The sequence below is a fragment of the Salmo salar genome, chromosome ssa10 (assembly GCF_905237065.1).
Source record: "Salmo salar chromosome ssa10, Ssal_v3.1, whole genome shotgun sequence".
Lineage (NCBI taxonomy): Eukaryota > Metazoa > Chordata > Actinopteri > Salmoniformes > Salmonidae > Salmo > Salmo salar.
The window spans coordinates 81,947,579-81,968,905 of record NC_059451.1 but is presented as its reverse complement, the minus strand read 5'-3'; the positions used below and the strand labels follow the sequence as shown (position 1 = coordinate 81,968,905).

Here is a 21,327-nt window from a genome sequence, read left to right as displayed (position 1 = left end):
TCACAACAAAGAGCCGTCGATTTTGGACGTTTGAAAAGGTCCAAAAACTAAAAACTAAAAAAATGCACAGCACTGGCTCAAACTTGACGAGGCTCAAAGCTTAACCCTTTGAGTTGTTTCTGTTTTAACCCTGTAACCACACGGAATTAATGGGTCAAAAATTGACGTTCATCCAATTACGGCAAATTCCGAAGTGAAACTATGAGATCAGGTTGAATAAAGTCTAAACTTGTTTGTGTGTATGAAGGGCGTGTGTGAGTGGGGAGGGTGATTATGTGTGTGTAAAATGTGTAAAATGTTATCCTCAAAGTGTGTGTGTGCATGTTAGAGCAAATCTGTGTGTTTACATTGATACGCATATAGTTTATAAAGCGTGTATATACAGTATTTATGTGTGTGTTATTATGTGTGTAGGAATGTTTATATAATGTGTGTTTATAGACGTGCTTATGTGTGTGTGTGTGTGTGTGTGCAGGCGCATGTGTGTGTCTTGTACCTCGCTCCACTCGCTGGCTGACCAGCCAGGGCAGGCCTGGTCGTTGCAGCTCTCGGTGACCAGTCTCAGGGAGTCACTACAGTCCCTGTCCACCAGTCTCCTCCCCAGGTTGTTCATACAGTAGGAGTCCCTGGTACGGGCCCCGTGACCACACGTCTTAGAACACTGCCCACGTCACAACACGTTACAATCAGCATGAGACTCACCATTCAACTTGCACTGCACCAAACGCATAACATACCCACTTTTACCTCGAGTCTATATCATGTTCACTTATAGTAACACGGAAGCAAAAGTCAAGTAACATCTGTCATGCATGAGGAGACGAGAAATGAAGAGGCTTTTTATCAAGACAACGTGCAATAGCATCACGTAGTGAAAACAAGTATTATAATCATCTTTCACTTAGATGATGTGTGTCTTTGACTGTAGTTTCCACTGACCTGGGACCAGGTGCTGTACTGCCAGCTCTTGAGCAGACAGTCGCCGTGGCAGGCCTCTCTGGCCTGTGGTTTGGGTAGGTCAGAACAGGCCCTCCCCTCCACCCTCTCACTCTGCCTCTTCAGCGAGCTGTACCTCATACACTGCACGTCCAGGGTCCGGTAGCCAGGGCCACACTTAGCAGAGCACTCACTCTTCCCTGCTATGTGCCACCTGCAACAGGTTATATGGGTTAGTGTCTGCTTAACAGATATACAGTGAATGTGTGTGTGTGTGTGTGTGTGTGTGTGTGTGTGTGTGTGTGTGTGTATCTACCTGAGTTCACAGTCAGTGTTACATGGCTCAGTGGCAGCGTTGGGACGGGGTAGAGGCTCACAGCGCTGGTCAGAAACCCCCAGGTGGTCACTCTTCCTCACACACGCTGCCTTGCGCCATCGCTCACCTATACACACACACACACACACACACACACACAGACCAGGGATTCCATTAGGAAAATGTGGCGCCGGACAACGTGACCGGTAAAATTTACCGGCCATTTGAGAAATTGACAGAATCCATATGCATTTGGGTGCATAAACCCATTAGGTTGTCCACCCACAGTGCTCAGAATGACAGAAATCACATGTAGATTATGGTAATTCATCTCAACAAAACACGTAGATTATGTATGGAAGCAGCCAATAAAATGTCATTTTCAAACATTTGCCAAAATGCATTTTGCGGGAAAACACCATTCTAAACAGCACAGCTGGGAAAACACCATTCTAAACAGCACAGCTGGGAAAACACCATTCTAAACAGCACAGCTGGGAAAACACCATTCTAAACAGCACAGCTGGGAAAACACCATTCTAAACAGCACAGCTGGGAAAACACCATTCTAAACAGCACAGCTGGGAAAACACCATTCTAAACAGCACAGCTGGGAAAACACCATTCTAAACAGCACAGCTGGGAAAACACCATTCTAAACAGCACAGCTGGGAAAACACCATTCTAAACAGCACAGCTGGGAAAACACCATTCTAAACAGCACAGCTGGGAAAACACCATTCTAAACAGCGCACCTGATAGCTGTTCCATATGTGACAGAGACGAAGATCTCTGTTAGAAACTTAGAAAGAGGGGGAATCTAACGATGCAACAACTAGGATGGGTTGTTAATATGACTAGGATTGTGCCTTTGGCTTCTGGACAATGACAGAAAGTTGATATGAAAACCAATAGAACAGGAGAGAAATGGCATAGTGGTGAGTCCAATAGAGAAGTAAATAAATGTCCCAAAATTATATAATTACTCCTGTCTATACAGAAAGAAAGAAAATCATGAAAAAAATACTTCACCAGAAAGCATGACTTAGCCACAGAGGAATCGAGGATCATTAGCTTCTTTAAAAAAAAGAACTGTGGACTGTTTCAAATCACAAGCTCGTAGACCTATGCCTATTTGGGAAGCCCAAAGTATGGGCAGTGAGCGAGGCAATAGGCCCAGCTGATGATTGAGTTGGGGCTGTCAATGAAAAGCATCTAAAATATGTGTGAAGATAATGTGTCGAGTGTCATTTAAAATGTTGAGACAAGAAGAAGGGGACTACTGCTGCATTGGCCTATAGGCTACGAGTTCAATGCTCTCATTTCTTTAGCCGCCAATGGATCAGTGTTTCAACTGTTCCAAGAAAATGCGCATATGAAAATCATAACTGGCACGGAGAATGGTAAAAATGGTAGGATAAATGAAGTAAGCTTCCCCAAACTTGAAACTCACTCCCCGCATATGAATTCTTTATAAAATAATTGCCTCCACGTTTCCATGGTAGGATTTTGCCTATAGTCTACTTTGATGCAAAGTAAGACATGCCTCATAATATGAAATACAGTGAGGGAAAAAAGTATTTGATCCCCTGCTGATTTTGTACGTTTGCACACTGGCAAAGAAATGATCAGTCTATAATTTTAATGGTAGGTTTATTGAAAACATGTTTTACTACAGCAGCAACCAGCTGAGGCTCTGCAGGAGAAATCCCGCTCAAAATAGGCTCTGTATGCTGTGCGCGTGTGATAGTTGAGTTGGATAAATAAGATACATGATGACTAACAGAAATATGCACAGGCCAATTGAATTCCACAAAATTATGCAAATTAGACTGATGGCCAAATAATGGCCAAATGTATTTCCATCTACTGGTATTGCCATCAATTAATAAAAAGCATTATTTTGTAATGGAATTTGTTTTCTACTGGCCATTTTGGCTGGCAAAAGTTGTATTTATTGTCTTTAAAAATAAAATAGGACAACCCTGGTACACGCACACACACAGGTAAACTTTGCATTAGACCCCATTTGACTAAAGGATCGACTGCCAAGGAATGCATTTCCCCCCCTCCTTTACATGTTTTGATCAACTTCCTGCCATTGGGTCCCAGACCAAATGGTCTTAGCGGGGCTGGGATCAAACAGTTTCAACTGGATCCTGCTAATGATGCTGTATGCTCTGAGGCAAAGGAAGTATCAGCCCCTGCTTATAGGCTCAGGGGGTGGGAAGTGTACTGCAGGAGTCCCCAACTAGATTCAGCCGTGGTCTGGTATTTCCTTGAGCGGATGGTTGGAACATAGTTTTTAAATCATTTTTACACTGCAGATTGACCACAAGAATGCCAATCTGATTTAGTATTTGTCAAAAACAGAATCATTTCAAACCTCAATAACATGGGATATGATTACGTGCCTCTCTATTTAAGCATGGGACTACCTGGCAACAGATTTCCTAAATTAAAATCACGTTGAGCTCATTTCCTGGTTATTTCACAGATTTTTATGTCCAAGAACAACAATAATGTTTTTGGCCCGCAGGCCGCCTAGATTAGATGAGTTTATTAGTCACATGCACAGGGTCGCAGATGTAATCGCAGGGTACAGTGAAACTATTATGCGCCGAGATCCAACAGTGTAGGTAAAAAGTTTTATAATAAAGTGAATGAGACAATAATAATAATAATAATATACACTGAGTGCACAAAACATTAAGAACACCTTCTCTTTCCATGACACAGACTGACCAGGGGAAAGCTATGATCCCTTATTGATGTCACCTGTTAAAGCCACTTCAGTCAGTGTAGATGAAGGGGAGGAGACAAGTTATAGAATGACTTTTAAGTCTTGAGACATTTGAGACATGGATTGTGTATGTGTGCCACTCAGAGGGTGAATGGGCAAGACAGAATATTTAAGTGCCTTTGAACGGGGTATGGTAGTAGGTGCCAGGCGCACTGGTTTGTGTCAAAAACTGCAACGCTGCTGGGGTTTTCACGCTCAACAGTTTACTGTGTGTATCAAGAATGGTTCAGCACCCAAAAGACATCCAGCCAACTTGACACAACTGTGGGAAGCATTGGAGTCAACATGGGCCAGCATCCCTGTGGAACACTTTCGACACCTTGTAGAGTCCAAGCCCTGACAAATTGATTCTGTTCTGAGGGCAGAAGGGGAGAGGGTGGTGCAACTCATTAGGAAGGAGTTCTTAATGTTTTACACTCAGTGTTTAGACACAACTGTAGCAATAATAAATGTCCATTGGGGGGTGGGGGCAGGGTAAGTGTCCGTTGGGTGGGAGGCAGGATGTAGAATGTCTATAAGAGGAGCAGCAAGGGGGGAAGTGAGAAATGAATGAAACAATAGCACAACATAATAATATTCAGTCTGTTGGGGAACCCTGATGTACTAGGATGTGATCAACTGGGTCAGAGCAGAGGGGCTGCAAGGACACATGGCTAATTGGGTGGACGACTATGACCTTACCCTGACACACGCGGCTGCACTCCAGCCAGGAGCCCGAGGGGTCCCACACAAACTGCTCCCTGTGCTCCTCGATGGGGATGTTGAACGAGTAGCGCACGTCTGGGTTGTACAGGTTCCCCACACACAGGACCTAGGGCAACAATGAGAAAAAGCTTTAGCAATATAGAAGGAGAGATGAGGAAGGAGAGGGGGAGAGAGAAAAAGAGCAGAACGTGAGAAAGACAGAAACAAAGAGAGAGAGAGAGAGACAGACAGAGACAGACGTCAGCCTTGCCTGTAGGATGAGTTCCTCCTCAAGGCGTTCAGTGCAGTTAATGCGCTCCTCTTTGGTGTCTGAGCCGCTGTACTCAATGACGGTTCCCTTGAAGGTGATTTCCCTTTTGAACATGGCCACCACAAAGTTTCCATTCAGGAGAAAGTTAGAATGGCTGTCAGATAAAGCTGAAAGGAAACAACAAAAAAAAAGAGAGAAAATATATAAATATAAAATATAGCCTCAACACATTTCAGAAAAACGGCTTTCTTTGCAATTTACTCTGAGTCTTGTGGGTTTCAGGTTATGACAATAGTTTGAGGGGGAAAGTAGTATAAACATTCATTGACTTCAAACCAATAATGTTCTGCAAAGCCATTGTTGCATGGGGGTAAGTAAAAAAAAATTGGTGGCTCCAAATTGCAGTAATTTGGAGCTAGACTGCGTGACTCTCCTTGCCAACTGACATTACAATGCTAACAAAGTAGCCTCCAAATCAAAACAATTACATAAAAGCAAGCACAAACACAAACGCACACATGCTGAACCAACCCTGATATACACACTAACAACCAAACACCAACTAGCTAACCCCTTCAACACACACACACAAATGATGGTTCTGAGAAATATGCAGTAATTACAATGTAATTACAATGTGAGAGAGCCCATGTTGAAACAATGTGTGTGTGATTAGGTCTCCTGTGGTTCTCGAAAACCCTTTCAGCGATTAGCTTCGCTCACGGTTGGCCATGTTGAACTATAACTCCGATGCTACGTTAGAAACGGCAATCATAGCTTGCGTTCGGTTTTCGAAACATATGGCCCTTATCTTTTAAATCAGTGAGAAATAATCTTTCAAATAAAAAAGATACACCTCCTGTAGCAGATTTGAACAGATCCAAACTCCATGTGTGCTCCAGTTGACAAGCTACACTTCCTCCCCGATTAGGTTTACACATAGGTGTTCAGGGCACACTGGATAGATCATTAGCACTGGTGTTAGGTGTTCAGGGCACACTGGATAGATCATTAGCACTGGTGTTAGGTGTTCAGGGTACACTAGATAGATCATTAGCACAGGTGTTAGGTGTTCAGGGCACACTGGATAGATCATTAGCACAGGTGTTAGGTGTTCAGGGCACACTGGATAGATCATTAGCACTGGTGTTAGGTGTTCAGGGCACACTAGATAGATCATTAGCACAGGTGTTAGGTGTTCAGGGCACACTAGATAGATCATTAGCACAGGTGTTAGGTGTTCAGGGCACACTGGATAGATCATTAGCACAGGTGTTAGGTGTTCAGGGCACACTAGATAGATCATTAGCACAGGTGTTAGGTGTTCAGGGCACACTAGATAGATCATTAGCACAGGTGTTAGGTGTTCAGGGCACACTAGATAGATCATTAGCACAGGTGTTAGGTGTTCAGGGCACACTAGATAGATCATTAGCACTGGTGTTAGGTGTTCAGGGCACACTAGATAGATCATTAGCACAGGTGTTAGGTGTTCAGGGCACACTAGATAGATCGTTAGCACAGGTGTTAGGTGTTCAGGGCACACTAGATAGATCGTTAGCACAGGTGTTAGGTGTTCAGGGTACACTAGATAGATCATTAGCACTGGTGTTAGGTGTTCAGGGCACACTAGATAGATCATTAGCACTGGTGTTAGGTGTTCAGGGCACACTAGATAGATCATTAGCACAGGTGTTAGGTGTTCAGGGCACACTAGATAGATCGTTAGCACTGGTGTTAGGTGTTCAGGGCACACTAGATAGATCGTTAGCACAGGTGTTAGGTGTTCAGGGCACACTAGATAGATCATTAGCACTGGTGTTAGGTGTTCAGGGTACACTAGATAGATCATTAGCACAGGTGGCCGCCTATGTCTTCCGTAAACAAGTGCTGTAAGGTGGAGATGTGGCCGTAGTTAGCGTTTATGAATGGGCTAGGTCTCCAGTAGGGATGGGTATTTTAAATAATGTCATTATTTCTGAAATAACAAGGTTTCTGGCACGGAGAGAGAGAGAAAAAGGTAGCCATACTGACTCGTGCTACAAACGTGTAGATGCCACAGGTTATCAACCATCCAACCTGGTCTGGTAGTGCCTGTCTTTACTGCGTCAAGTCAATGTGAAGGAGCTAGCTAATAGCCATCTAGCGAGGCTAAATTAGGCTATGTGGTTATGCTCCCTGTCCTCGTCTACAACAACTCCATTCAGATTATACAACAGCCTACCTGTCGGTTGCTTGTTGTAGCATCCTCCTTCTCATTTAGCTAATTTAACCCGTAATTTTAATTCCATTTATCTTTGATTAGAGACCTTCCACTTTACATTGCTTGCTACATATAGAGCCTTTGACTGTAGTGCCATGTTGTTTGGCCGACAATAACAACAACCTACACACGTGAAACGTGTGAAGGCTTTAGGTAGGCTATTGTCGCATTCCTCTGCCCAGTTGTTGTCGATGTATGCCAGATCTTACAACGCCTGGATAGATGTTTTAAGTCTCAGTTTACCACATATGTTATATTAATCTGTGAATCGATGACACAGTCAAATTATTTGAGGAATACATATTTATTTCAATAGGTAATGAAACATACTTAGTGTTAAAGTACACGATCAAGACTGCAAAGTGTGTATGTTTTTTTCGCTATCATAAAAACTACTCTCAAAATGTGGTTGTTTTATTAAATTAAGATTTTCAAATGCACACACACACACACACACACACAGCCATGGTCCATCTCATCCAGCCCCTATGTACTTTCATCAGGCCTGGTTACACATGCCTCTAATTAGCACCTATTCTACACTCATTCATCATCCTCTCATTCTGCCACTCCGTTTTCTTTCCCAGCTAGCCCTTATGGCCTGACTATGTGGGCCCACACCCCGCCATGCTTCCTCCATATACATTCTGACTGGTATAAATGACCAGCGGTTTTTGCATTAGTCCATACTTCCTCACCCCCTTCCTTACCTTGTACCTACAGCTGAGGTCGCTGGTGGGTAACCATGTTCAGACCAATGGCTGCCCTTTGATAGAGGAGGGGGAGAATCACATTGACCTATTGTATGGTGCACACCATTTAAAGGGGCAAAAATAAAAATCGCTATAAGCCTCTATAGTTTGAAATTATTTGTCATAAACTGGCTGTGAGTGAGTTGGCTTGGTGTGAGGCACAGTGGCTAACTAGTGACACCATCACACATAAGCACAGGGGACTGAGGTGACATCCAGAACAGTGATCACATACACATACACACACACACACACACACACACTCACCGAGGTAGTTGTCATCCTCCGGCTTCCCAGAGTAGCTGACCTGCTTGATATCAATGTTGGTGGCTCCTGCAGGGATCCGAACTACTGTGTTGTAACCTGGATGGAGAGAGAGAAACAGAGAGAGAGAGAACGAAAGAGAAAGAGAGAGAACGAAAGGAGAGAGAGAAAGCCAGAGAGCGATGTAGTTTACGGTGAGAAAGCGAAGGGCAACCACAACAGTCCCAGTACTCCCAGTACTGAACAGAACAGTCACACCTTGATTTAATGGCTTCACTATGCTGTAGGATTCAGGATCTGTGCTCTTCCATGGGAAGGGAAGGCGAGCTTTTACCTCTGGGATTAAAATGTCACACTTGGAAAAATAAGAGGAGCTCTCAAATAACCTGTAGAAGGTTAATTTCACTCACAGAGGCCCACCCGTGAAATAATATGTAATTACTCCCCGGGCCGGTCTGGCGATTGCCCTGTAATTTCCCTGGGTCTGTGTTCCATGACAGGCCGACATGGGTAGAGGGAAGAGGAGAGAGAAGAGGGGAGAGAAAAGAGGTGAATGGGAAGAGGGTGGAAGAGAGACTTGAGTAGAAGAGAGGGAAGAGGTGAACGGGAAGGAGGAAGAGAGTAGAAAAAGAACAGGAGATAGCGATCAAAGGGACAAAGAGAGAGGTGGAAAGAGGGGAGAGAACTAGGAGGATGGAGTTTGAAGACATATTGGAGTGAGGGGAGAGGAGAGCAGTCAGAGAGGAAAGGGGTTGGAAGAGAGAACCGGATTAAAGAGAGGTGAGAGAGGGGGAGAAATGGAGAAGAGAGAGAACGGCATGGGCCACTCAGGGCTAGCACTACTAAAGGTTATCTCTCGTCACACCGACCAGCCGACTGGCCAACCACACACTCCAACACACAGTTTATCCTTCAATCTAGGAGCACTGGAATAATCAATCATTACACCCCAGTCCAAGATCCGCAGTCAAACGATCCCCATGGCAACATTACCCATAGGCTACATTCGGTGGTTACTATTGTTGATTGAAGTGCATTGTCTATGTAGTCAAAGTAATAGGCCCTTAACCCTTATACGCTACAGTAACTCTGGTACCACAAGAAAAAGGTCTTTCAGCATCAACCAAAACAAAAATAAACAACATAAAGTAGTTGGTAAACAGCAATTGCTGAAGAAGGTTCGTGACAAGTCAATTCAAACCCATTCACTTCAGTGCTAAAAACAAACAGCGGCATAAATGTCTCTTCTGTGCTGTTAGGTTTTAAGTATCATGTTAAATTCCCGCTCTAACCGGTCACGACAGCTTAAGCACATAGGTACAAGGAGTAGGTGAACTGAGTAAACCGCAGACCAGGTCCCCCTTAGAGAAAGCCACAGCGCCTCCACAGGCCCTCGAAGCACCCGAAACAACCATTGACCACACATACAATCGAATGCAACCGCAAGGCGACCGCAGAATGTAAACACAGTCCTAAAGGAAAGACACCCCTGTGCACCCTGGGATAGCTGAGCCTGGCTGGAGAGAGGGAGGAGGGAGAGAGAGGGTCTGGTTTCACATGCTTGGCCCAGGACTCCTCGGTACAGACACAAGCGGAGGACCGGACAGACAGAGACAAAGAGAAGCGAAGAACAAAACTAATATTGAGTAAACTTGACCGGAGCCACACCTGTGGTCATTTCTGCTCATGTTATTTTGTTATTTTGCAGCTCAGACTTGAAGGTGATTGGATGTAATTAGCGATTGGCCTGGGATGAGATATCATACTAATCATGCGTTTGAGGGGGTCAGTTTGAGAACTTCCAGTGTTTACCTGGGCTTTGCACAGGTTTGGGGACTTTTTCAGGACATCCGTTATGCAAAGCATTGTCCCAAAGCAAAAGGAAAATAATAATTGCCTTCACTAGCATCCAAAAGTTCTGTCATAATTCTTTGTTCATTTGGTGCAGTATCCAAGTGTCGAATGGTTTATGACAAGCGTATTGTACTTCACCTGTTCATCGACAATTGTTGTTGTGAACAGTGTGCAAGTATTTTGTATTACAGGGAAACAGAAGAAAGGCAGCCAGGCTTACCATACTCGGCGTCGTTGAAGGTCCCAGCGAGGGTTTTGCAGGAGGAGTTGTCCCCTCCACACACTCCACACTTGTCGTTCTTCGCCTTGGAGTTCAACACATGGTCACAGCCTGCTTGCTGTGGAAACGCCACAGAGACAAACCAATCAGACAGGCGGTCACACAGAGACAAACCAATCGGACAGAGAGTCACACAGACACACACCAGTCAGACATGGGGTCACACCAAGGGCTATCGCTGTCATCAGTGGTCACAAACCTGCACTAAAAATAGATGTTATCCTCAACCCAACATCCACAAAACTACAAATTTCTCTTTGAGGAGGCAAAAATTGTGAAAACGTGTGTGTGTGTGTGTGTGCACACTGTGATACAGAAGGTCAGCATCAGCAACATTTCACAACATTGTAAGCGATATGCTGATATAGACAGACACATCTGAGAGAACATATAAGTGTGTAGCTGTGTTTGATACACAGTGTTGATGCAAGGGAGTACAGTTACCCGACAGAGGCCTTGAACGCAGATGTCGTAGGTGTCTGGGCCACATGGTGTGCCGTCGATGACGCGGTCCTTCAGCTGATAGTAGGCCATTGTCCCGGTAACCCGACAGAAGAGCTTGCACCGATCCTTCATTAGAACTACAGAGGAAGGAAAGACAGAAAGAATACACCATAGTTTGTTCCTTCTTCTATGTGACGTATTACGGTGAAACACATAAAAACAACAGTATCTTACAGTATAAGCCTACTGTTAGCAAGTTAAACATTTTTTTTAATAAATTACAAAAAATCGTTATCAACAATAGTACCGCTATTTACATTTTTGCTAGGGTCAGCAGTTAGCTTTTCTGAAATACCAACATTTCTATCAGTTATTTTGGAAATATTACACTCTGCTTGACAGCATTTTGGCCTCTGTGCTTGGTCAGTTTGCTTGTTGAACATTGTATTGTGACATCCTGAGGTTACTTCTTCGAAATCATCAACACTGTGCCAAAGCCCTGTCTCCTTTGCCAAACGGCATCTTGTCCAGCAGGGCAAGCCATCACAATAATTATAACAACGCATGAGGTATAGAAGAGGGAAGCTATCCAGGAGAATCATATGGTAGTATTGAATGTTTCTATAGTGTTGATTACATTCATCTGTCTGTTCCTATCCAGACTATGCAAAGCGTTGAGGGAAGAACACGCTGACAGAATCTGCCTCTACCGAGTCAAAAGCAAACAATAGAGTTAGTCTAATTACCAGGACAAGATGAGGAGTGAGGGTATGGAGACAGAAGCACCAGAGACATGTTTTACTTATGTCATCCTGAAAAATATTGACTAATAATCCCATTTAGCCCTCAATTAGGCATGGTGGACTTTCTGACAGTTGACTTAAATCCGGTTAAGTCTGGTTCTTTGAGATCTGTGAGGGGTCATCAAGAAGTGTCTATAGGGGTAGTATAGTATAATGGCACCACATAATGTTATCATGTAGTGCCTCCATTACAAACTATACAGATGCCTGGTGTTCTCATGGTTGAACTGCTAGTGCAGTGTGCACTAGCACGAATAATACATGGAGTTTTATATACTGTAGTGATTTTCAAGGACCCAAAGACGCTTTAAAATAGAGGGTACTCACTACCGCTGTACTTGGGCATCCAGCGGACGGTGGGAGGTAGACCGTTGATGTTGAAGTGCTTGCCGTCGAACTGAGAGCACTGCTCCTCGCGGAAGTCTCTTTGTCCTCTGGGACACGGCTCAGTGTTGCACGACCGGAACTTCATCCTTCGACCCACACAGAACCTTCCTCTGTTCCTGGGCCTGAAGAATCATTACGGCAAAATAACTTGATTAAAACATGACTGACATTCACAGAGGGTTTGACTCTTTGATTGACATGTGTTTTGCCAAGTATGAAACTCAGGCTTTTTTTGTGGCTTTTACTCAGGTGTAGTATTGTTTTTGACTAATCAGAGCCCTTACTCAAGGTGTGTTATTATTGCTTTGACTGGCTACTCCTGGTGTGTTTTGACTTAGTTTGGCTTAGTTAGACTAAGACTCAGGCTTGAAGGAGTCTGCTGTTGTGTTTGGACTGGTTACTCTAAGACTCCTAAGGCTCTAACTCTGGGTTGTTGCAGTCTCCTGGCATTTTGCACTATTAGGAATAAGAGTCTTACTCAGGGTTGTTGCAGTCTCTGGAGGTGCTCCTGGTGCCTCCTCCACAGGTCCTGGAGCAGACACTGTAGGGTCCCCAGGGGCCCCACTCCCCATGGACCGGCCGCAGATCCAGCACCTTGTTCACACACTTCCCATGTCTGCAGTGCTGCACAGAGAAAGAGTACACTATATACACAAAAGTATGTGGACACCCCTTCAAATTAGTGGATTAGGCTATTTCAGCTCCACCCGTTGCAGAGAGGTGTAGGTGTATGAAATCGTCGCTGTTATGTAAGTGCTGTTATTGTGAAGTGGAAACGTCTAGGAGCAACAACGGCTCAGCCGCAAAGTGGTAGGCCACACAAGCTTACAGAACGAGACCACTGAGTGCTGAGATTTGTTTCCATGGCAGCCGCACACAAGGCTAAGATCACCATGCGCAATTCCAAGCGTCGGCTGGAGAGGTGTAAAGCTCACCGCCATTTTACTCTGGAGCAGTGGAAAAGCGTTCTCTGGAGTGATGAATCATGCTTCACCATCTGGCAGGCCGACGGACGAATCTGGGTTTGGTGGATGCCAGGAGAACGCTAACTGCCCCAATCCATAGCGCCAACTAAAAACGTTTGTTGGAGGAGGAATAATGGTCTGGGGCTGTTTTTCTTGGTTCGGGCTAGGCCCCTTAGTTCCAGTGAAGGGAAATCTTCACGCTACAGCATACAATGACATTCTAGAAGATTCTTTGCTTCCAACTTTGTGACAACAGTTTGTGGAAGGCACTTTCCTGTTTCAGCATGACAATGCCCCCATGCATAAAGCGAGGTCCATACAGAAATGGTTTGTCGAGAGCGGTAGGGAAGAACTTGACTGGCCTGCACAGAGCCCTGACCTCAAACTAAAAGAACACCTTTGGGATGAATTGGAACGCCGACTGCAAGCCAGGCCTAATCGCACAACATCAGTGTCCGACCTCATTAATGCTCGTGGCTGAATGGAAGCAAGTCACCTCAGCAATGTTCCAACATCTAGTTGAAAGCCTTCCTAGAAGAGTGGAGGATGTTATAGCAGCAAAGGAGGGACCAACTCCATATTAATGCCCATGATTATGGAATGAGATGTTCTACGAGCAGGTGTCCACATACTTTTCGTCATGTAGTGTATAAGTGGTAGGTAAGATTTCCAATGTATTCCAATGTATTCGTGATGGACATATGGAAAAATAAACTTGAAGCTTGAATTTGAAACTTGAGACCACAAACACACACAGGGGATCATCTTAGAGAGTGTGACATCACCGCTCATCCAAATCCCAACCAACACACCACAGTGCAAGAATGTCAACTCAGCTCTGGTTGGTGCAGAACCACATTTAGCGCAGGCAGCGATCACAGCTGGGAGTGTTGTCCCTCCTTCCCTTCCTTAATCCTCTGTTTAGATGTAAAACTATACCCTAAAAGAAACTGAGGGGGATGCTAATCCTACTATCATTTACCCAAGAGGAATGTTTCCAAGTTCCCCATGCAGCTGTGGGGATAGGGCCTGTCGGCTCCGGTTCAGCGCCTAGCCTGCTGTGTGGGGAGGGATGAGGGGAGAGGAGGGGATGAGGGCAGTGAGTGGAACCAGAGCCAACAGCACTCTGCAGAGCTGCGCACTGCAACACTTCCATGTTGTCAGCCTTTATTACATCATGGATTGACCGAGGGGGCAGCCAATAAAATCTTCAAATGCGTTTGGCTGTTTCTTCTCAATGAGCTAAGCCAGGTCCTCTCCTGTTGAATTCCTTCTCTGCTGGTGTCACATGCCCCCCTCTCGTGTGGACAGCCAGCTATTCCTCCAAACTATGTAAGGGGGCATCCCAAATGGCACCCTGTTCCCTAAATAGTTCCATAGGTATCTGGTCAAAAGTAGTGCACTATGTAGGGAATAGGGTGCCATTTGGGACGCAACTGCCATTACTATGGAAGGATTTCATCAGCAGTGCTGGAAATTGAAAGTCACCCTACCCTCACAGAAAAACCACATTCATTTTACATGTGATCTTATGTCAAGTTGATGTGATAACATGTGACAATATGTAAAAGCAACGTGATACGATGAAACTACACATGAAAATATGATCTCAAGTGCTAACTCGATTTTCACATGACGTTTTCCACATTTGAAAATGCAATTCCACATGTGAGAGTTAGATTTTCACATGTGAAAGTGCAAATTCGATTTTTACATGTGAAATTTAATGTGAATCTGCAATTCACGTGAGGTGAAAACGTTATTCTCCTCGTGTGAGAAGATGGTGTTAACATGTGAACTCTAAACTTAATACATGTGAACATATTGTTTCATATGTTTCATATTGTGAACATATTGTGAACATGTGAAGAACTGACCTCACATGTGTCTCTTTTGTTTTAACATGTGGAAATTTCGGCTCAACAGGTGAAAACAGCAATTTCACCTGTGTTTTCTGTAAGGGAATGAAATGCTATGTGGGTTTGAAAGTAAGTGGTACACTGTTCAGCTAAAATAGTGTAAAAATCTTTAATCAATGATAATATGATTACATTTGGCATGATGACAGTACTGACTTGTCAATATGATCCCACCTGGGATTTAAACTCACAGCTTCTGGATTTGGGGTATGCTGATCTTTCTGCTGCACCACAAAGTCTGTAACACATGGATTACCTTCAATACATTTCTGCACTTAGAAAAAGAGTGCCAAGTGAACTGCTATTTTAGTTATCAGTTAATCTGACTCTTCTCTCATCATTCATTTAATGAACTTATTTAGGCATTTTGAGGGTTTTCTGTATAGCTGTCTAATGTTGGCGGGGCATATTATTCAGTTTCCATGTTACTCCTGAATCACTATGATCAATATATTCCTTTTGTATTTTTAACCAACACAACCAACACGTGAAGTGTTTCAAAAACACACGGTTCCAATTTTCACATGTCAAATAAAATGTCACCTGCAAAATTTCGAAATTTCACGTGAAATCATGTGGTTTTTCCGTAAGGGTATGGACATATGGAGCGAGGAAGGACTGTTTAATAAAAAATGTAGGAGAGGAAGAAACAGTCAACGGATTTATCACAGTATGGCCATACATATACTACCCATTCACGTTGATTCATAACCTTTTTTTTTTTTTTACATAAGCACACTATGCATGAAGATAGTGTGGTCTGAACTGATGAAAGCCAGCATTTAAGCTGGGTATCGGGAAACCTACCGACCAACCCCTGCCAAGAAGAGGTAGACCTAACAGTGCTTTCATAAACCAAACATGGCAGCCTATTTAGTTCTCTATGTGTAACCAAATCTCTCTCTCCGTAGAGAAGATAGCAGGAGGGTCCTTTTCAGAGAAAGAATGCGGGACAAGACGGCGTCTGTCTGGGTGCACTGCGGCAGGCAGGCAGGCAGGCAGCCCGTTGTCTGGGCACACAGACACGGGGAGTGGTGGCGTGGTGGCGATAAGAGAAACTCTAGAGTTGTGATAACAGGGTAACAGAGCTCATTACTGGCTTGACATCAGGAGTGGTTTGCCTTTCTCCCCATTCAGACAGAAACCATGTGACCAGACCACAACCCATTGGACACACTCACCAAGGAGGCTGCTGTGCTGCTTCGAATGTACACAAACTGTCTTCGATGGTATGTAACATGTATAGATACAGTCCCATCTGCATGTTCATTTGTCATGCAAAAGGCCAGGAAGGAAAGTTCCTACAGCTAAATCTCCAATTTGCCTCAACTGTATACTTTTACTACTGAGCAAATTACATTTGACTTATTGTTCAAACTGCTCACCCGCTCCCCTATGGCACAGATGTTGTTCGACAGTATGAGACCCTGTCATAGATGTTCATAATGACTCTAATTAAGTCAGAGAGAATGTCAATCACAAGGGGTCCTCGTCAGGGGAACAGTGAGGTTGAGGTGTCCCTGTGTATGCCTGAGAATGAACGTGCTCTAAGCTGTGCCATGACCTGGGGTGAACACCTGTGGATCTCCCTTCCATACCGCAGACACACACACATCCCGAATCTGGCACGGCCACTCCGACCAGGGCTATGGGGTAATACACTCTAAAGAGCAATGATGGAGTATAAGGGATATACATGATGACAGGCAGGTGTTAAACAGCCCGGGGTGATGAACTAAACAAAACCACAAACATTTCCATAATTCAGACAAGCTTTGAGTAATGATCTGGCCTTTCTTATCCCCCCCCTCCCCTCCTCAGCTCACCCTCAACATTCCACGTGCTGGCCTATTTTGTAATGACATTAGCCAAATGAATTCCACAGCTATATTAGATTTGTTCCAAAGACACAAAGTGGAATGTGCTAAAACGAACCACTCACACACATGAGCAGATGCAGAAATGGGTTCCACACAGTACTAAGGCGAGGCAGGCCTTTCTTTGGGTTGAGAAAACACTGAACACCAAAGATCTCCGCTCGCTCAGGAAATGTAAAACATCATAGGAAGTGATATGAGAAATATCTGAAGCCCTCCCAATAGAGTAGATTGAACCAATGAAGAATCCTCCTAATATAACACAACACCAAAGACCCAGGCAGAGCATGGTGGTGGCTTACTGAGTGTTTCTCACCATGGTCTCAGCATGCCCCCCCAGAATGAGGATTGTCAGCCAAGACCTAAAAAGTGTAACCCCACTCCAGCCCCCTTCTCATTGCACTATGTTCAACCGTGCACCTGGTGATTGAACGGGTTACCAGGTGCAAATTTCGGGATGGCTCTTAATTCCTTCAGAGGGGTGCTGGAGGTCCATGGCCGGGTAGAGAGCACCCCCCACCCTGGCCCAGCGAATGAGGGGCACCCCTGGTCATTTTGAATGTTTTTCAAAAAATAATTTAAAAAACGACAGTATGGTTGTATGGGATGGGTAGAGGACCACCACGGTGCTGCTGGGTAGTAAGACCTGAGCAACTGTCAAACACAAGGGGCTGTCAGATAGGACCAAAGCCCCTGTAAGCCTTTAAGGCATTCCACTCCCCTCTGGCGCTTCATGTTTACAATCGTTTTGTTTAGCTTGAAAAGTGTGTGTGTGTGGTGTGTGTGTGTGTGTGTGTGTGTGTGTGAAATAGGTGTGTGTGAGTGTGTGTGTGTGAAAGAGGTGCGTGTGAGTGAGTGTGCTGTATATGCTCTGAAGCATCTGGGGCCCCATTGATTGTAATTAGCACGTCTCAGGGATGCACAAATACAGCCTTGGAAAACGCTGAGGTGAAAAGACCTCGCTAAAGCTGGCATAACCCTTTAGGGCTCTGGACCACAGTTTCCTCGACAGATTGTCAAAATGTGTCCTCAATTGGGAATGCAGTGAGACATTTGAAGGCCTTGTGAGAGAAACTTGCCCAGCTGTTGCTAGCATTTGTTTCAAATTAGGAATTTTCACACACACACACACACACACACACACACACACACACACACACACACACACACACACACACACACACACACACACACACACACACACACACACACACACACACACACACACACACTGTTGCTTAACATCGTTTAGTAGGCTTCATGTTGTTGAGGAGGGAGAATGGTTAGCTAACAGCAAACCAAGTCTCAGCATCTGCTCTACTCTAAGTTCAGCTGGCTGGTTAGAGGTTGCGCCCTGTAATTGCGAGGAAGTTGCTCGAGAGTACATCATTTCTCCCCAAGCCATACATCATCACAGGAATGAGAGGGCAGAGGGATTGATTTAAAAACCTCCCAGTCTTTAATTTTAACACAGCCATTTCCAAAAGGCATCACCTTTCATGTTCTGGTTCTCACAGCCCCGGGTTGGAGTTCAGACAGACAGACTGGCCAGCCACAGCAGGACATGATTTGTATGCTTCTGTCCCTGACGGTCTGAACAGCTCAGTACCACATCCATCTAGCTAGCTAACCCATCGCTCTACTTCTCAGACCCAAAACAGACTGGGTAGCGTGCTGCATATCAGGGGTCACTTTTAGATATAACACGATAGAGACCACTAGCAGACCTCCATGGATGAGTTCAATCAGCAGCACAGTGTAAGCTAGCATGCATAGCCATGGGAAGATGTTTTGAGTTGGGGGTGCTGGGGGGCGTTAGAAAAAAATCCCATTTATAATAAGGCATTGCATGCATCTACGTATAATCACATTAGCGTAGTGGCATACAGTTGAGCAGACCCGATTATTGGGTTTCCACACAAGGGGATTTTTTTGTTGCCTTTTATAAATGCATTTCATGCAATTCTACATCATTTACATAATATTTTTTAATACCACACAAACGGCCAAATGCTATTCGCTATTCAGGTAGGATGTCATTTTTGAATTTTTTATATATTTATTTTTAATTATAATAATTTGTTTTATAAATATAATTATTGTATATCATTGTTATTATTGTAAGCCTATTTATTAATCCAAACGAGTTCTTTAAATATGCAAAATGTGTTTTGTTTCATTCTGTCACGCCCTGCCCGTATAGAGCCTTTTTTATTTCTCTATTTGGTTAGGTCTGGGTGTGATTTGGGTGGGCATTCTAGATGGTGTATATCTATGTTTGTTTATTTCTATGTTGGCCTGATATGGTTCCCAATCAGAGGCAGCTGACTTTCGTTGTCTCTGATTGGGGATCATATTTAGGCAGCCTTTTCCCACTGGGTTGGTGTGGGATCTTGTTTTTGTATAGCTGCTTTGACGCCTGCAGAACTTTACGTTCGTTTTTGTATTTCGTTGTTTTGACAGTGTTCATTTAAATAAAGAGAAAATGTTCGCCTGCCACCTTGGTCTCATCCTTCAGACGAACGTAACACATTCTGTTGAGACATTTTCGTTAGCTTAATTAATTTCGATCTGTCTTTTTAATTGTGTGCTCCGTATTTAGTTTAAGATGCGTCATAAGAAGGACTTTCATACAATAAATATTATTAGCCTATTGCTGTCATTTTCTTTAAGGTTTAAACTAGTTTGCAAGTGTTTTGTTTCATTCTGTTGAATCAATTATTTTGGCCAAATTAAGTTACAACTGTTGTGTTTCCCACTCTATAATATCCTGCTCTTATTTTTCCCTCTAAACAATGACTTGACTTACTTTTGATATTACCCTAATAAAGTTCAGAAACTTTTGTTTGGTGGGGTGGCTATTAGCCTATTATATTGCAGGCCTATGAAATGAGGACAAAGCGCATCATCACTCCAATCACTCCAATCATCACGCCAACGACTGGTAAAACATTGTTTTAGGCCTACCAGAGTTACTCCTATAATCAAAAAATATAATGCTTATCTTTATAAAAAATATTCTGATCGAAAAATAACAAATTAGCTTTAAAGAAAATAATTATATTAGCCTTTTTCTGTACCCCTATATCTGTATAGCAAACACATTAGCCAATCTGACAAGGATAAAGGAATGCATGTTGGTGTCAGAGCTTGTCGCCGGCATATCTAAATCTCTCTCTAAGCTTCCTTCGTAGATATTTTTTCTATATTAATATTATACAGTGGACACCTAAGCCTATAGGAAAAGGTCTATGCATGCAATGGCCTGATGCATTTAGTGCTTAAATCTTTGACAGCTGAACTGTGAGGTAGACAGTTATTGTTTTAGGAAAGTAAAAACCAATAAAACAATAGGCAACACTCCCAGCACCCCCACTTCCCAAGGCTAGCATGGTACAGATCTCCAATAACTCTATCATAAGGCTGAGTGATGCTGAATATCTCCATACTACTGCTTCAACTGACTTGTAGAGGTGCAAGGTGAGAAAGGGGATTTTTACAGTTCCTTCAGAAAGTATTCAGACCACTTCACTTTTTTTATGTTACAGCCTAATTCTAAAATTGATTAAACATTTTTTTTTTGCCCTCATCAATCTATACACAATACCCCGTAATGACAAAGCAAAAACAGGTTTTTTGAAATTGTTGCAAAATTATTAAAAATAAAAACTGAAATATCACATTTACATAAGTATTCAGTATTCACATTTACTCAGTACTTTGTTGAAGCACCTTTGACAGCGATTACAGCATCGAGTCTTCTTGGGTATGATGCTACAAGCCTGGCACACCTGTATTTGGGGAGTTTCTCCAATTCTTCTCTGCAGATCCTCTCAAGCTCTGTCAGGTTGGATGGGGAGCATCGCTGCACAGCTACTTTCAGGTCTCTCCAGAGATGTTAGATCGGGTTCAAGTCCGGGCTTTGGCTGGGCCACTCAAGGACATTCAGAGACTTGTCCCGAAGCCACTCCTGCGTTGTCTTGGCTCCTGCGTTGTCTTGGCTCCTGCGTTGTCTTGGACCTCTACGGACAATTCCTTCGAGCTCATGGCTTGGTTTTTGCTCTGACATGCACTGTCAACTGTGGGACCTTATATAGACAGGTGTGTGCCTTTTCAAATCATGTCCAATCAATTGAATTTTCCACAGGTAGACTCCAATCAAGATGTAGAAACATCTCAAGGATGATCAATGGAAACAGGATGCACCTGAGCTCAATTTCGAGTCTCATAAGAAACGGTCTGAATACTTATGTAAATAAGGTATTTCTGTTTTTCATTTTTCATTTTAATACATTTGCTAACATTTCTAAAAAACTGTTTTCACTTTGACATTATGGGGTATTGCGTGTAGATTGCTGAGGATAATTTATTTTTTAAATCCATTTTAGAATGAGGCTGTAATGTAACAAAATGTGGAAAAGGTTAAGGGGTCTGAATACTTTCCGAAGGCACTGTATGTCAACAACTTCAGTGAGCAATGTAAGGGTTAAAGCTGGAGTACTTAATGGT

At 43.6% G+C, this 21,327-nt stretch overlaps 1 protein-coding gene across 2 annotated transcripts in view; it reads right to left on the bottom strand.

The window, feature by feature from the left end:
- Window positions 1–21,327, bottom strand: part of LOC106560968 (A disintegrin and metalloproteinase with thrombospondin motifs 20) — a 133,892-nt gene that overhangs the window by 58,441 nt on the left and 54,124 nt on the right. For both annotated transcript variants that reach the window (XM_014124457.2, XM_014124458.2), the window contains 10 exons: window positions 12,536–12,681; window positions 11,998–12,179; window positions 10,868–11,004; window positions 10,364–10,481; window positions 8,293–8,388; window positions 5,011–5,177; window positions 4,737–4,866; window positions 1,253–1,379; window positions 940–1,150; window positions 497–661 (listed from right to left, as the gene is read on the bottom strand). In XM_014124457.2, coding sequence (XP_013979932.1) covers window positions 497–661; window positions 940–1,150; window positions 1,253–1,379; window positions 4,737–4,866; window positions 5,011–5,177; window positions 8,293–8,388; window positions 10,364–10,481; window positions 10,868–11,004; window positions 11,998–12,179; window positions 12,536–12,681 — 1,479 coding nt within the window. The remainder of the gene's footprint in view (window positions 1–496; window positions 662–939; window positions 1,151–1,252; window positions 1,380–4,736; window positions 4,867–5,010; window positions 5,178–8,292; window positions 8,389–10,363; window positions 10,482–10,867; window positions 11,005–11,997; window positions 12,180–12,535; window positions 12,682–21,327) is intronic.